General features: G+C 39.0%; 1 protein-coding gene across 5 annotated transcripts in view; it reads right to left on the bottom strand.

Annotated features, from left to right (window-relative positions):
* The window catches only part of ANO3 (anoctamin 3), a 439146-nt gene that overhangs the window by 283428 nt on the left and 142241 nt on the right, over window positions 1-13477 (bottom strand). The window contains exon 1 of one of the 5 annotated variants that reach the window (XM_014831448.3): window positions 9962-10162. The exons of the other annotated variants lie outside the window; for them this stretch is intronic. Coding sequence (XP_014686934.2) covers window positions 9962-10007 — 46 coding nt within the window. The 5' untranslated portion in view covers window positions 10008-10162. Of the gene's footprint in view, window positions 1-9961; window positions 10163-13477 lie in introns of those variants that run through there. 5 annotated transcript variants of the gene reach the window in all.

The following is a 13477-nucleotide window of genomic DNA, read 5'->3' as shown; positions in this document are numbered from 1 at the left end:
GAAAAGGTAGCAAAAAAAAAAAATGAGGAGGTAGATTGGTAAAAATCTTATTTTTTCAGTATGCACTATAACAATCCATCCTCAAAACCACTCTATCAGCACAAATTTATATAGAAGAAAAATAGAAATTTAGAGAAGTAAAAATTATGGCAAAGATGATACAATCACACATAGCAAATCATATAGAAGCATCATTTGAATCCAAGCTGTTTGACACCTCCACTCAAATTCTTAACCATTTATGTTTCTGTTATTATAAGTCTGAGGACATCTTGCATTAATATGTTCAGTCTGTACTCGCAGTAATTTTAGGCAAGTAGCCTAGGAAGTATACCACTGGCTGGAAGTGTACCACCATGTCTGTGAGCTCTACCAGTTCACAGCTAAAATACACTTTTTTGTCTTTTGAATAGGTCTAAACTGAGCTGATTTTAGTAAATTAAACTCACTTTACCTAAAAGGAAAAAGAAGTTGAATCTTTGCAATCAGCTAAACTTTGGGAGAATAATTTGAAAGACGAATTGGGAAATGTTGGTGCAACCAAGTAGGTAGTGAAGATTACGTAGGTAAAGAGCAAAAACCCTGTGCTGAGTAATGGACAGCCTTTAATCTTAGCGATTTGGAGGTGGAGTAGGTAGCTACCGGTGTTTTACAAATACATTAGTTCTGGGGCCAGCAGATGGCATAGTGGGCTTTGGAGGCCTGGGGTTCACCAGTTCTGATCCTGGGCACGTACCTATGCACCACTAGTCAAGCCATGCTGTGGCAGGTGCCCCACGTATAAAATAGAGGGAGATGGGCACAGGTGTAGGCTCAGGGCCAATCTTCTTCAAAACACACACACACACACACACAAACATTAGTTGCCAGGTATTGAGCCCACTCTACAGCAAGCCCCGCAGGAGGAACTAACCATACAGAAGAGCTAGCCCTCAGGACATCTCTGCCTGCCAGGCAGGCGTCTTAGCCTACACAACTAGGAGCAGTCTTGAACACTCGCTAAACTTTCCTGTCCTTCAGTTTCCTCATCTACGAAATTACAATACTAGAAGTTCCTCTTTGTGAATATTAAGTGGGTTTCTACAAGCAATCATTTTAAACAGGGTCTGGCAAAGAATAAGTGTTTAACAATAGCACTTACTATTATTCTGATTTCATAAGTAAGGAAATTGAAATCAAGTGAAATTAGTTAGCTTGCCCATGATTGCTCACTATGTAATAGTCTTAAGCTTTAAATACAGTTCTGTGTGATTCCATGTCCTTGCTTCTGACTTCACCCACTATCTTTCTCACAATGACTGTAAATTATGATAGTAAATTTAAAAAAAAAAGAAACACACATACCTAACACACATCTTCCCTATACATAAATCAAGCAGAACTCTAAACTTTTACCAGGTACTTTATTTTTAAAAAGCCATTCTGATATTTCATTATGAGAGAATATTCACCAAAGCCCCTTCTTTTCCAAAAAGTTAAACAGTAAAAAATAAGAACTAAAATATCTAGAGCAAAGATAAAGAATGGCAGCATTTGGGGTATTTCCATGATAGAACAACTGAAGACAAAGTCTGAGAGCTCTCTAGAAGTCTAATAACTCATTGACCCAAGGGTCCAGTGAACGAGACAAGACAGTAACTCTCATTTAGGAACCTCATCAAACATTAAAAAGGAAGGATCAGGGAATTATGGTTAATATTAGAAATACACTAAAGAAAGCTCACATTATCTTTTCATAGTACTAAACGCATGTATACAGCTAAGGTATCTAGAATCTATATAGTTTGCCTCTACTAATAACAGAGAGCATCTATTTACAACTTACTATAGTCCCCTCACTTAAATTCATTATCTCACTCAGGGCTTAAATAGTTATAGGATTATTTTACAAAGTTGTTTCTCAAATGGGCTCAATCGTCAGAATCCCTTAGGATGCACATTTGTTAAGAACACAGATTCCTAGTCTCCTCCCCTGGAGACGAGATTCTCTAAGTCTTGAGAGACTGAAAAGTTTGCATTTTAACAAGAACTCCAGATGACTTTTTAGATCTTGTAAATTTGGGAAACCTAGATCTTATAGTTGAGGGAAATGAACTAAGGTAGATGAAACAAACTGCTTAAGATACCAGTGAGTGGGGGCCGGCTCCGTGGCCCAGTGGTTGAGTTCACGCGCTCCGCTGTGGCGGCCCAGGGTTCGGATCCTAGGCATGGACATGGCACCGCTCGTCAGGCCACGTTGAGGCAGCGTCCCACATCCCACAACTAGAAGGACGTGCAACTAAGATATACAACTGTGTACAGGGGGGGCTTGGGGAGATAAAGCAGAAAAAGAAAAAAAGATTGGCAACAGTTGTTAGCCCAAGTGCCAATCTTAAAAAAAAAAAAAAAGATACCAGTGAGTGATGGAAACTGTGGTTTAAACCACATCTCGTGCATATATTTGCAAAGTAGCCACCCCCCACCCCCAAATTGCTGTTAATAGTACTCCAAAGTCAAACATATATATATAGAGAGAAAAATATATATACACAATTTTAGGAGTTAGTTTTGGAAGATGCCTTTTGGTCAGCCTATTAACTTTGTAGAAACGTAATGATAAAAAATGTGTCATGACTATTTCAGTGCATTTGCAAAATACTTTCAGCAATGTACTTTCATGTCCACCCAATTTCACCCACAGAAAAGTCCTCTCCTGCAAGGCCAATTGCATCTCAGTCATACTGAAGATGTGAATACGGGGACTCATTGTTTGGTGAACCTGGATCCTGCAGCTGGCACCGGCTTCTTGCATGCCTGTTGGGTTGAAACCAATCAGAATTTAAAGTAATTGCCAGTTTACAGTGCAATTTAGGAGGAAGGGCAATAATAGAAGGGACAGCTGGATTGGTTGTACAAATGCACTGCCAGGTTTAGGATATGATTTCACACTTCTGTAACCTGTGATGAACTGTAGAGTCGGAAAGGATCGTGAAGACTATTCTGTTTCCGTTTTACTAAGGCCACAGAAGGGACAGTGAACTATCCATGACCAAGCTTGGAAAGTGTACAACTGTGCCTTGAACTCTGAAATTTTCGCAGAGGAGAGGGAGGGCAAGGGAACAAGCTGCAGACAGCTGTGGTGGAAATCAATGGGCGTTCGATGCCTTCCAGCTGCTTAAGTTCTTTGTCTTGCAGAGAACCTGCAGCAAGGAGGCTTCCCACTGGGAGGTGGGTCAGTTAGAAAGGTGGACTCTGGAGTCAGGGAGGGCTGTGTTCAAACCCCAGCTCTACCACTCATTAACAGTTAACTTGGCAATGGATGTAACATCTAAACCTCAATTCCCTCATCTTGAAAACAGGAAAAATAATACATGTAACCACTAACGCTTTAGTGAGTTTATGAAGGAATGCAGTGTGCTTTTCAGTTTGGGGACAGTGGGTGGTAGGAGCGGCCCCACAACATTAGCTGCTGCTGCTGCTTTGCTGTTGCCGTTATTATTTATCCTTTATTACAGTCCTGAGAGGTAGGGATTACCACCCCAAAATTTTGGAAAAGAAACCTATGGCTCAGAAAATGTAACTACCCAAAGTTACAGAGTAGTGATGGGATTCAACCACAGGGAACTTTGAGTCAATCCTCTTCTTATCAAGGTACAACTTCTTTACATTAATCCACAAATTTTACATTAATATTTTCTAAACATCTGCACAATTATAAAATACTAAAATAATAAACAGAGGAAGGCAGAGTTTTTCTGTGCTTTTTTAAAGGTTTGGATTTCTTTTGATAAGTTGATTTATATAATCATCAAACCCCATTTTTTTTTCTTTTTTCTTTTTTGGTGAGGAAGATTGGGCCTGAGCTAACATCTGTTGCCAATCTCCCTCTTTTTCTTTGAGGAAGATTGTCTCACTGAGCTAACATCTGTGCCAAAATTCCTCTATTTTGCATGTTGGATGCCACCACAGCATGGCTTGACAAGCAGTGTGTAGGTCCACACCCAGGATCCAAATCCATGAAGCTTGGTCTGCCAAATGGAGTGTGCAAACTTAACCGCTATGCTACCCAGCTGGCCCCTCCCAATATTATTTTTTCAGTAACATCCACATGCAGAGTATAGTGTTAAATCCTAGATTCAAATGAAAATGTCAGTTCTCTAGATTCCTCAAGAAATATGATGTTTTGGTTAACCAAACTTCTAGATAGCTTTAAAACACTCACACTTTTCCATTATAGTTACTTTGGATGGAATTTCTTTTAAGCTTTATCATTTTTCGTTATTCCCAAGTACAGAAATGTATTTATCACATAATATACACTATTTTCACTAATTAAAAAGTCATCATTTCAGACATCAATGTTCTTACTTTGAAGTAACACATAATTCCTCAGAGCCATTGGAGGGATGCAGCATGTTTTTAAGAAATGGTCCCAGACACGTGTGTTTTCTTTTTGGATTGAGATATCTCCATATTCCTTTCATAGTTTGGTTCACCCTTACTTGAGAGATTATCCATGGGGAACTAGAGCTGTAAATATCTAGGAAATCCCCTGTGGAAGAAAAGAGAGGGAAGGGTGAATATTAAGGGCCAGAGCAGAAGACCCGAGGGCTCTCAGTGAGATCAGACACTCGGTCATTTCTGATGCTCCAGGTTGACATGTAGTACCAGCCTGAGAGAAGGGTAATTCCTGAAACTAAAATATCTCCCCGAACTTTTGTTTTCCTATATAGCTATATAGCTGGGAATTATTTTAACAAAAGACAATGCCTTCTCTCCTTCAGTCATAAATAAATAAATAGACTGTCAAAATACCAGGGAGAGTTATATATACACAATGGAATACTACTTAGCCATAAAAAAAGACAAAATCGGCCCATTCGCAGCAACGTGGATGGACCTTGAGGGTATTATGTTAAGCGAAATAAGCCAGACAGAGAAAGACAAACCCTATATGACTCCACTCATAGGTGGAAGTTAATATATTGACAAGGAGATCTGATTGGTGGTTACCAGGGAAAAGGGGGGTGGGGGGAGGGCACAAAGGGGGAAGTGGTGTACCCACAACATGACTAACAATAATGTACAACTGAAATCTCACAAGGTTGTAATCTATCATAACATTAATAAAAAAAAAAAAATACCAGGGAGAGTTAACATACATGTAAATGCATTTCTGTCAATGTATAAATGGCTTCAGATTTTTTTCTGGTTTCACCAAGGTAAGAGTATAAGAAGGTTCTAGATCCTAAAGATAGTGCAAGGGGAAAAGGAGGCTTAAACAACGTATATCAGAGATTCTGAAACTAGGTATTTTCTCCAACACTGTTCCTTCTGTTAAGGGAGTGTTGCCAAGAGCCTTTACAGGTGGGCACCTGCAAGAGTGAAAAATTTATTTTGAAGAAAAGAGAATAAAAATGCTTTGCAGTCTGCAAATCCCCAGGTAAGTGTAAAGATTATTTTTATGAAACCACTTATTTGAGTGGGAAGTATCTGATTCTGTGAAATCATTAAAAACATTCTTTTCATGTTTAACCAAATGTCCTTTGGTTAAAGTATAATGATGAACCACTCAGGTTTAGCTGACCCCATTAAGCCCAAGCCTTTAGGGACAGGTTGTGTTCGGTGTGACCTCAGGTTTCTCTCAAAGTCTTACTAGCTGTATTGGTAAATAGCCACCAGAAGCCAGAACTAACACTCTCCTTCTCTCACCCACTCTTGTATGACACATGAATCCATCCTAAACCAAGTGAAACAGAGCAAGGCAGGCTGGAAAACACAGTTGGACTATCACCAGAAATCCCTGCTGATCTGCCAACTAATGCGTTCCCCCAACATGTGCGAAGGCAGAGGCAAACATGTACTCCCCATTGTCTGTAAGCATAGCAGACCCCAACGCACCCCTGGGACCTCAGAAACAGACAAACTGTGGAATGACTCACTTTTTACCTTCTAATTTATTAAGCCTCTTAATAAAACAATCTAGAATTTAATGAAAGTGGAATAAAAATTCAAAAATACATATGGATTTCTTCTTCAGAAAACAAAATTTAACTGACATTGCCAAGAAACAAAATGTCAACATCGTCCTAGAAAAATGCCGAGTTGCCTATAATTCCCAAGAAGGCTGTGTTTAGCAAACCTGTCAGACTTCCTACCTTACAAAGTTCTTTGAAGGAGGAGGTTGTTTCAGTAACAGCTTCAGGAGTGAAAGTGTTCTTGATAACAGCACTAAGCACAGGGCCTGGCATATAGTAAGAGCTTGGGTAAATATGGGTTGAATGGAGATTAAACAAACACAATTTCTTTCCAATGGAATTTTAAAATTATGAAATGAATTGAATATCTAAATTTACTCTACAGGAGTTTTGGGGAAGTTTTCCTGAGGGATGGGCAGATGAGTTGGGTAGTTTAGAATTGTAACTCAAGACTACTGTAAGGAATCATTAGATGGACTCCAGTCTAGAGTCCACTTTTCCTTCAGAAAATCCCAAAGTAACAAAATTGAGTAAGACAAAGGAAAATAAAGAGCAAAAAATTATATAAGGGCAACACTAAGGGTTTCTTTTACTTCTAAGGAGTCAACAAAAGATGGATGAGCCTGGGAACAATAATAATAACAACTACTATTATTATTATTCACCATATTTTTTAGCCCAAATTGTGTCCTAAAGTGCTAAGTACATTAAACTTTGCAATGTAGACTTTAGCTTCATTTCACAGAGGTGGTAATCGAGGCTTAGAGAGATTAAAGAATACAACTTGTAAATAGAATCTGTAGGATTAAAATCGAGGGCTGAAAATGAAGATCATAAATTAAATTAATGGAGAAATTTGGTTTCACATATAATATTTCATTTTACAGATAACTATTCTGGCATCTATATTGATTTGTTGAAAAACAGGGAGTAAACTCAGTGAAGGAATCTGGATCCAGGATTATTAGTACGTAGTTCTCACATATATGGGAAAGTCTCCATGCTGGCTCAGAGTTTAAATATACAGTGCGTCTGTTTTTCACGTGATGGTGGAAATTTTTAGTCTTATAATAAGGGTGTTTTCTGGATATCTCAGGTTCTTTCTAGCTATAATAAAGTTGAAATCAAAATAGGAAAAATTATCTCACTTTATCAAAACAAAAATAATCCCCATAAACTGGTTTACTCAGCTAAAGTACGTCCTACAAATGAACTGAAAGCAGGGTTTTCTTCTTTATCTGGTCCAGGAGGAAATCATCTCTACTCTCACATTGTCACCTGCCCCTCCCATAAAACAGACCAAGAGAGATAGAAAAGGCCATAGGTGTCAGGAGTTCAAGCTCTTCATTATTATATACGAAGCAAAATCCAAAGAAATTAAACACTTCACTCAAGGTTTTTAAGCTAGTTACAAAAATGAACTTAGAATTTAGGACTCAAGAGTTCCAATACAGAATTTTCTCCACTTCAATGCACTGTTTTCAAGTTAATATTATGGTGAAAAAGACCCCTAAAAGTTTTGTTTCATGTCTCCTGGGTCAGAAAGCATCTAGAATATTGTTTTTCCTCTTCTTCTTTGAAAAATTAAAATAGCTAATCGTCAGTTTAGTATGTCTTCAAGGTTAAGAAGCAATTAACTGGATGCTGATCATCACTAATCATCAGGGAAATGCAAATCAAAACTACACTAAGATATTACCTTACCCCATTAGATTGGCAAAAATATCCAAAACCAAGAGCGACAAATGTTGGAGAGGTTGTGGAGAAAAAGCAACCCTCATACACTGTTGGTGGGAATGCAAACTGGTGCAGCCACTATGGAAAACAGTATGGAGATTTCTCAAAAAGTTAAAAATAGAAATACCTTATGACCCAGCCATCCCACTACTGGGTATCTATCCTAAGAACCTGAAATCAGCAATTCCAAGAGTCCCATGCACCCCTATGTTCATCGCAGCATTATTTACAATAGCCAAGACGTGGAACCAACCTAAGTGCCCAGCAACTGATGATTGGATAAAGAAGATATGGTATATATATACAATGGAATACTACTCAGCCATAAAAAAGGACAAAATCATCCCATTCACATCAACATGGATGGACCTTGAGGGTATTATGTTAAGCGAAATAAGCCAGACAGAGAAAGACAAACGCTATATGACTCCACTCATAAGTGGAAGTTAACACATAGACAAGGAGAACTGATCGGTGGTTACCAGGGAAAAGATGGGGGGGGGGGTTGGGGGGCGGGCACAAAGGGGGAAGTGGTGTTCCCACAACATGACTAACAATAATGTACAACTGAAATCTCACAAGGTTGTAATCTATCATAACCTTAATAAAAAAAAAAAGAAGCAATTAACTGGAAGCACTTTAATGGTGCTTCCTCTCCTATCCTTTCTTCTCTCCATATTTATCCTTCTGCTAAAGTTGCCTTTTGTGCCAAAAAGTGAAGGAAGACTTGAAAATAAATAGCTCATGATGTATCATAAAGGAAATGATATGAAGTGCCAGGACTTGCATAATTGTTTATCACTCACTTTGAGCAACTACAGTTGGTCCTGTAGTTGGCAATTATTTGCTTTTTAAAAACACAATATGTTATGTGGGGGCCACTTCAAGGTTCCAGGTCCCAGAAATAAGTCACTCATAACCGTGCAGCAGAGCAGGATATTAATTGTATGAAGCTGGTACAAAGTTCCTATAACTTTTGTCTTCATTCTGAAAGTTTGTCTGTGTTTAAAATAATGATTAAAGAGCACACAACTTCTTGAAGCAATTTAGTTTTCTTTGGAACATTTAGATTTGAAGTAGCACCGCATACTAGCTGAAATTTTTGTCCACCCTGACGGTCTCTCACTTCACTCCCAATTTCAACATATTTTTCAGAGAACCTAGAGAATTTGGACTTGAACAGAGTATGAAATTATGCAAGCTGAAGCTCACTCAGTCCAATATTCTGCCCACCACAGGAATCCCTACTAAATTATTCCTGGCGTGTCCATCCAGTTTTTGCTTAAAAAAAAAAGTCAAAGATCTACACAGGAACAATTGTTGACAAAAAAAAAGAAAAGCATAACATCTGTGAGGGAAAAAGTAGGAATATTTAAGTAAATATTTACTTCACTTTGCATGAGCAAATTTACCATTCCAGAATTCACAAATCTTAGGTACCATAAGGTCAACTGTGGAACAATTACCATTATTAATTCATAAATTGGCAATTATATTTTTAATAAATGTTTTTGGATAAACTCCAGAAAACTGGGAATATGCCTAAAAATAAATGTGCTCTATAAAAAACTTTTAAACAAAATAAGGATCAAGGACCAAGGAGTGAGGATAACTTGGAAAAATTCTTGATTTGACTCTGAACATACAGACACATCACTGCATCCAGAGAAACAAAGGAGGCGAGAGAGAACACAAAGTCCCCAGAATAGGAATCTACCAACGACAACAAACACCTGAAACCCAGAACCAAGCAAGAACGAGAGCAAAATTAAGTTTTCCAAGAAAGTTTCAAAGCCCCTTCAACAGGCCAACTTCCGGAACTCTAAAAATTCATTTGTCCTAGGATCGTGTAAAAGAGTCTCAAATACGATATCCACTTATGTGAAGCTTATTAGCCGACTGAATCTCAGCCTGGGGTAAACATGGTCCAATACTCCTGTCTTCAAACCTCAGAGCGCTGTTGGGCTGGCAGAACCATCCCTACTGACTGGATTACTGCAATACATTGAAAGTCTTAGCAGAGAGCGACGTAAAATCACTCCCTGAAATGACGAATTCCGCTTCTCCCGGGGACCGTGCGGAGGCTCAGAAATCAGACTCATCCCGGATGCGAGTGAAGAGGCATTAAAAAAAAAAAAGGAACAATTTTTTTTAACTTCACAGAGTTCTCCACCTCTGCATCGCATTACCTGGAAAGGATGCTCCTACACAACTACAAGGGCATGCAGTGGGGACGTGACGCCAGGGGGACCAAGATTCCTACTGACCTTTTTGCTGTTTAAAGGACTGAATCGAGCCTGAATGGTGGACCATTTTCACTCTGTGCGACCCCGCTGGGTTAGGAAGCTGTCCAAGAGAGGGAGGCGAAGGAACAGTAACCAGACAACCAGAGGCACCCGGACTCCTGCAATTCCAGAGCCTCCGCGAGCGCGCTGCAATCCGACACCTGCTTTAGCCGGCACTCGGCTGCCGGGGCTGAGCGCCTACCGTCGTCATGGCAACGTCGGAGGGCGGTCCAGCGTCCGGCTCCCCTTAGCGGCTACTCACGGAATAACCCGGCGTCCCCGCAGCGTCCAGTGCCGCAGTGTGGGTGGGCGTTGCGCGGGGTTTGCAGGGCATGGGAGGGGAGGACTTTTCTTAGCGACTATAAATAAATCCGAGCAAATCTCTAGGGCCACTAGTAATTCCCTGTTTTTCAAGTTTTTCGGCTGGTTATTATATCCAGGCACAAGCATTGATTTCCTAAAAAGTTGGTCTGTAAATACTGGCATTTACAGAAGGGAAAAGTTGGTCTCTGCTGTGAGAGGAGCCCAATGGAAAAGGCAGAGACGTTTTCATCTTTCCCTCTCAAATTTGAATATGGGACATATGGATAACCTCCACTTATCCAGTAGAACGGTTTTACACTTGAGTTCTTGTGCTTTTCAGCTGTTGAGACCTTGAATCATATATGATAGTGACACTGGACGTTTATTATCTACTAAGTAACAGGTGTGGAAAAAACACTATCCATGATACTTAATTTAGTCGTCATAAAAGCCCTATGAATTAGATAGAATATTATTATTCTAATATTGTGAAAGTGACTGAGGCCCAGAACAAGTCTCAAGATCACGTAAACCAACACCTTACCCAAGAGAGAAAGGCACTCGATACCCAAAGGGGTGAAGCGACTTTCCAAAGGCTACACTGCAGTGGCCAACATAGGGTCAGGAGCCAACCCAACACATTTTTCAGTACAGTCTCTTTTCCTCTTACACTGCTGTCTAATTCAAACCTCTAAGTTCCTCCTGGAAGATGTCACATTTTGCTGAACAGACACAAAGCAAAAGAGTCTATAGTTTCCTGAGTTATGAAGGTTTGTGAGATCAACGCAAAATCAAGTGAAGCATCCAAACAGCAGCGGTTGGAAAAAAGAAAGATGCGGAGATTTCCAAATTTCCAAAACCTCAAATAGGCTGAGCTGCTGTCATATGCTCTTTGATTTTACTTGTGGCATGATACAAGGACAGTAAAGAGAACATAGCTTTGAGCAAGCAGATGTTTCAGTTATATATGACTGCATAGCAAATCACCCTGAAGCTAGAGGCTTAAAACTAACATTTATTCTCTCTCGTGGTTTTTTTACAGGTTGGCTAGGCTCAGCCTAGTGGTTCTGACTCAGAGTCTCTCTTGCGTTTCAGTGACTGGGCCTGAAGTCATCTGAAGCAAGAAGAGAGAAATTGGATTCCTCTCTCAGTGGGAGGTTTATCAAAGAATGTGCAGCCTTCTTTAAAGAAGGATAATGGTCTTTCCAGAAAGAAAATGTTGGGCATTCAATAAGAGTTCAGTATGCAGTCACTAAATACTGGGCTATGGAGAATGAACTCAGCGTGAGTTTATCTCGAACTGAAAATCTAGAACAAACCTAGAGCATAGCTCCACAAAGGCTCATTCTATGGATATTTTTTAGAAGAGGACACTGAAACCCAGAGCAATAAATGATAATTTCCCTAAGGGTATTTTTTGTTTTGTTTTGTTCATTTGCAGTTAAAATTCTAATACAACTTAACCTACAGGTCATTCTGATACAACCCAACTCACAGGATTCTACTACAACACAATTCTGAAAGGTGAGAATTAAATTAAATAATGTTTTTAAGGACTAGCTCCTGGCAGGAAACAAATGTCAATAAATACTAAATTATATTACTATAATTATGACCCCTGAAGATCTGATTCTCTTTTTAAAACCATTTTAAATTATCAGGATTAGAGTCAGAAATATTTTTGAAATGTGAGCATTAATTAAATTCATCATCAGGAGGAACAGTTGAGAGAATTACAAGCCTCTGGTTCTACTCTACATCTCCAGGCACAGGTAACAGCTTCTGTTTCCTAGAACCTCTTCTTTCTGCTGAAGTCTGATTTTCTCCAACCAACTCCCTGACCCACAGCTCAGCAGGAAGCAAGGATGTGTGTGCTGGAGCTAGAAATGAGTTACAAATTTGAACCTCATTCAAAATTTTTTTTTCCAAAAAGAAAGTAGTTTGTATTATTTCTAACATCATTGCATCCTAACCTCTGCAGTGCATCTATGATTAAATTATCTTGTCATAAAGTTGATTGCTTTTAATTAGAAACATTTCAGGCAGCACTGACAGATTAACTAGCAGGGGATTCAAAGAACATCTTTGCTTGTTTTAAAATCTGTGTTTTAGGGAAGGTTGCTAGAGGAACAGCTTTGTGAGGGACTGAGGAAATTTCAAGCACCATCTGCTTTACAGGAAAGGCAACACAAAGAGAAGGAGAAGCTCTGTGTGTGTGTGTGTGTGTGTGTAAAGAGAGAGTGTGTGTGTTTTGGAACTGGGGAGTACAGAAAGAGAGGTTTGAGCAAACACCTTCCTGAAAACTAAATGTTCCTATGATCTGATAATAGGAAATATTTTGATAGTAACATCTCTATTGTAGAAAGTTTAGTAATGAATATTAAATAGCCTCAAGGCTAAACTGATTGTTGCTTTGGTTTTTCTTACTATTTTTGGCTTCAAACTTCTTTCTTCAAATTTTAATGATGAGAAAATAATTATATAATTTTCAGAGAGGGGGTATGATCAAAATCATATGTAGTATGACATTGACTATGTTTGGCAAGATAGAAAAAAAAAGACAGGAAAGAAACATACAAATTGTCCAGAATAATTAATTTTTCAAGTGAGGATTAAGGTTTTTATACTTCCTTGTTTTTGTCATTGTCATGCTTTCTACAAATGATCTATATTGATTTTTATATTTATCGTATACATATATCTTTAAACTCCCTCCATATTTGTCGTTCTACACCAATTTTTCTGTCTTTTTCAGTCTTGGACCCTGTTTATTTTCTTCCTTGCTGAAGATTCTGCTGCATTCTCCTCCCCACAGCTCACCACCTGTCTCGTGTCCTAGGTAAGTAATTACTTTATCAGGCTCCACGCTAACTTTCGCCTCCCAGAGAGGTAAGGAGCTCTGCTGTTTACATCACCGGGAGGCTTTTTATTCTTTTGCATCCTGAAAGAGGACCACTCAGCTCAGTCAATGACAGGTTTCTCTGTATTGTGCTCTATTGTAGGAACTGTCCTTGCCTCTTTGGGTCTTGAACTACTGACTTAATTGAAATTGAAATTGCCAATTCTGCTCCTCATTGCCTAAATGGAAACAGAGATAGAGATAAAAATTCTCTTTGAGTTATTTCCTTTCTAGAACCCAGTCATTTAAGGTATTGATGGGCAAAATGAAATAGCCAAGTCATGTTGATAATGGAT

This window comes from Equus asinus, chromosome 20, assembly GCF_041296235.1.
Source record: "Equus asinus isolate D_3611 breed Donkey chromosome 20, EquAss-T2T_v2, whole genome shotgun sequence".
NCBI lineage: Eukaryota > Metazoa > Chordata > Mammalia > Perissodactyla > Equidae > Equus > Equus asinus.
This window is presented reverse-complemented; position numbering and strand designations above follow the sequence as displayed.